This window comes from Fomitopsis serialis (assembly GCF_022376445.1).
Source record: "Fomitopsis serialis strain Sig1Antser10 chromosome Unknown B0H18scaffold_558, whole genome shotgun sequence".
Taxonomy (NCBI): Eukaryota; Fungi; Basidiomycota; class Agaricomycetes; order Polyporales; family Fomitopsidaceae; genus Fomitopsis; species Fomitopsis serialis.
This window is the reverse complement of record NW_025955518.1, coordinates 18665-22726: the sequence shown is the minus strand read 5'-3', so window position 1 is coordinate 22726 and position 4062 is coordinate 18665. Positions and strand designations below refer to the sequence as shown.

The following is a 4062-nucleotide window of genomic DNA, read 5'->3' as shown; positions in this document are numbered from 1 at the left end:
GAAGCATGACAACCTCGATATCCTGTGCATGACCATCCGTCAGCATCCAATTCGGACCACACGGTTCGAAGTCTTGTAGACAAAGGGAAGAAGGCACTTACGGCGCACTCCTCAAGACGAGCTTCCCGCATATCTTTCGAACGATCGCCGCATCCGCATCCTTCCTGCCTGCCACGACCGCGTACCCGCCGCAAAACTCGAAGCGCTCTCCCGGCTCGCGCTCGCGCACTCGACAACGCTCTGCTCGACCGCCTCGAAAAACGCTTCCTCCGTCTGGAACTGGGCACTTCTCCCACACGCGTCGGATGTTTACGTTAGGCACGGAGGCCTTAGCCTGCGCGCGGCGGGGCTTCTGTGTCTGCACTTTCACGTTCACGCCTACATCCACGTCCATCGTGTCGTCGGTCGACCAGGCTCAGGACCGGCTCGGACGAGGATGCCTGTGCGCGTGCGGGGCCGCGCTCGCGGACGAGCGTCCGCCTGGGGGGGTTTCAAACCGCGACAGAAGGGAGCTCACGCGCGCAGTGCGCTCCTGACGCTCCTGGTGGTACTTGCGCTGGTAACACGCGACTTCTCCCTGCACTCCACGAATTCTTGTAGCGGCCGTCCCGCAGCTCGAGCGCGCGGTGGCACGTCTTGCAGTGGGTAGACTCGGAGAGCCTGGGAGCGAACGCAGCGAGCAGCTCGGCTGTGGCGACTGAGTCGTTGTCGGACGAGTCGGTGGGCAGAACGATTGCGGGCCTGCGAGAGGAAGAGGCAGCTTCGGAGGCGTGCGAGACTTTCGCGCTTTGGGCTGCGCGCTTGTGCCTGTGGCTGGGGAGACCTGGGCTCTTGCTTCCTGTTGATGGGGCGTCCAGCTGCGTGGTGCGGTGGACGATAGCAGACTTTCCGATAGACATGATCCTGACGAGAGTATGAGAACGAATGCTGTGTGCAATGTGCGAAACGGGACCGACCTATTTGCACTTGAGCTACTCCCCTTGGCTACAGCGGCAGATGAGGTCGCTGGAGTCTTCGACACCTTACGCGACGTGCTGGAGCTGGCACCGGACACCGACGTCGATGGGAGGATACTTGATCGATGAGAAGATACAGCTTGTTTGTGTGACGCATGGCCTCGCGATTGTTTGTCTGCTGGGTTTTCTCCGTGAGCAACTTCGGGACTGAGACGGAGAGTTGGTGCATGGCGGTCGTCGAGGTGCCACAGGCTTTAGGAGCCGCTGCTCCGCCATACCAAGAGATGTCGCTGTGGCTTTGCGCTCGCCACAATCTGCTCCCTGCGAGGAAGGGCTTGGATGCTTTGGGTTTCCGGCCCGATGTATGAGACGTCGGCGGAGTGTCCGAGTTCTGTATGGGAGAGACGGACCGGGTGGGTGATGAGCTCTCGATGGAGGACGGTGAGACTGAGCGAGTGCGCGACGACGAGGCACTAGGTTGTGCAGATTGCCTACTCGCCAGCAAGGCGGTCTTGAGACCACTGTTTTTGTGTTCCTTCGTAGCATGCATCCTTACACGGGCAGAGTTGACATGCGAGTACCCGCATGGGCAACGCATCTCTTGCGTTTTGATTTCACGCTCAATTTTGATCTGCTTTGCTGTTGGTGAAACACGGATTAGTGAGCGAGAAAGAGCGAAGGACTCCATGGCATTGGCAAAAAAGCAGCAAAACATATCAAGAAGTCGCCACTCTCGATGGCTTGAAGCCTCAATGGGATCTTAGTGAAACGCTAGAGTGGTATGGCAACACAGTTGGGCACAAAGGCCACCGGGATGATGTGCTCGCCATGCAGCCTTAGCTGCCTGACTGGGCTAATGACAATAAACAGATACAAAGTTATTTGACTACGGAGTCGTTGAAGTGAACGACATCTATCTCTTCTCCTCGGGCAGAGGACGATTCAATCGCATAGCCATCTCTTCGCGCTGAGCGCGTCGGACAGGAAACAGACAACTCACCTCCATACCATATAGTCGTCGTCGCTCCATGCACGTTTGAAACATGCGATCCCATGGTGTGAGTGACCGCCTTCTGGTCTGGGCCAGTCGCGACGTACGTGCAGCCGGCGTATACGCAGGGTTTGCGTACCGTCGACGTGCTGGGTGCGGCGGCAGACGACTGCGCGAGCACCGCGCGAGCCGTGGCTTGCACATGCCGGCTCATGAGGCCAGCGTGAGCACCGGGAGGAGACTGAGTCGGGCGAGGCTGCGAGACCGTTGGAGTTGAAGTCCAGGAGACGCAGACTCGAAGGCCGCTACTCGCGTCGGTCCACACGCTCCACGTGACCGCCGCGTACCGCTCACACCACGGCCTACCACGACGCGTCGGACGTCCACGTTGGCGACAGGCATACCCTTCCTTGACGCTCTCATCCACGACCAGTCGGACCACGACTTCCCACCCTCTACACGGTGGTGCCGGCCAGGCCAGGCCGACTTCTCCTACAATATTTCTTGTCTACGATTCTGAGCTACTCTCTTGCCTTCACCATCTCGCACAACGAAGCCGGAGAGGTGTCAAGTGATGGCTCAGCCATTGCGCCCGAGACCGGTGCCCCGCATCCTCATCTTTTCCTTTCTTCCGGTCGCGCTGTGGCTCTTGCTGCGGCCTCTTCTTGACCCTTCGCCGCCGCTGCCTGCCCTACATGCGTCTTTGGGCTTCTCGATACTCGCACTCTTGGGCGCGTTGTACTTCATTCCTTTGCTCGGGAACACCTTCGTGCGTGCCAGTCTCAAGGGCCGTGATCTCCTCAAAACATACGATGATCCTATGTATGTGCCCACTAGACCTACTGTTCGCCTCGACTGAACGAACTCGTGTAGACCGGAGTCCCTTGGGCTCGTTTGCGCATCAATATATATTCTGCTGTTAATCCTATTTATCCCATTCGCCTTCTCCGACTTCTTCAATAGTCAGTATGATCAAACAAGGAAGCTGCGGGAGGGTCTGGTCATCAATGAGTTCCCGCACCACCAGGTAAGCAGCGTCTGCACGACCAGTTTCGTTCGTTTGTCGTTGCTGCGGGCTGGGCATAAAGCTCTGGAAGCATCAGCTTGCAATCTCAGTTGTGTCGTGAATTAGAGAATCGCTTACTGACTGTTGTTCGTCAGCTATCTGTCTACCTCTCATCATTACTATCCCTCCTAATGGCGACGATGCTCGGCTTCCTCGACGACGTCTTTGACATCCGATGGCGGCACAAGCTACCGATTCCAGTGATTGCATCTATACCACTCCTGATGGTCTACTACTCCGAGCGCGGCGCAACTGACGTTGTCGTGCCGATCCCATTGCGATGGCTCTTGGGATCATTGCTGAACCTCGGTATGTAGTGTTCACTCGAGCCGATCACATGAACCTGAATATATGCGCCTAGGACCGCTGTACTATGTTTATATGTCCCTGTTATCCACGTTCTGCACCAACAGCATCAACATCCTCGCGGGGATCAATGGCTCAGAAGTGAGCCAAGCGTTGATCATCGCACTGTCGGTCATCTTGAACGACCTGCTGTACCTCCCCTGGCCGATAGACTTCCGTATCCCTTTGCACTTGCTTGGTCGTGGCAGGGAGCTGGAAGTAGGCGGCGTATGGAGCGCAGGAATGTCATACGGGAGCAAGGTACTCGTTGAGCGACACCTATTCAGCCTGTACTTTATGCTCCCGCTCGTGGGCGTATGTGCTGGGTTCATGTATCACAACTGGTACGTTTCTTGCGCCTCGTCCTATCTAAACATGCCTGCTCATCTCATATATATAGGTATCCAGCGCGAGCTTTCCCTGGCGACACACTATGCTATGTGACGGGCATGGCCTTCGCGGTTGTAGGGATTCAAGCTCACTTTTCCAAGACACTCCTTCTGCTCTTCCTGCCTCAGATCTTCAACTTCGTCCTCTCCTGCCCGCAGCTATTCGGCCTCGTCCCCTGCCCACGTCACCGCGTACCCAGGTCTGTCTCGCTTGTCATCTCCGCGACCCTCTCATTGACTAACAGACTATTTCCCATTGCGCAATGCAGGTTCGACGCGGAGACGGGCCTCCTTTACCCGTCGACGGCATCCTTC

General features: G+C 57.0%; 1 protein-coding gene across 1 annotated transcript; it reads right to left on the bottom strand.

Annotated features, from left to right (window-relative positions):
• Nucleotides 1–2053, bottom strand: B0H18DRAFT_1073500 (uncharacterized protein). The gene is made up of 5 exons (XM_048031227.1): nucleotides 1957–2053; nucleotides 1268–1595; nucleotides 957–1163; nucleotides 584–903; nucleotides 1–414 (listed from the first exon to the last, which is right to left on the bottom strand). Exons 1-5 carry the CDS (start codon nucleotides 2009–2011, stop codon nucleotides 98–100), a joined length of 1227 nt encoding a protein of 408 aa, XP_047884410.1. The 5' UTR covers nucleotides 2012–2053; the 3' UTR covers nucleotides 1–97.
• Nucleotides 2054–4062: the final 2009 nt, after the last annotated feature.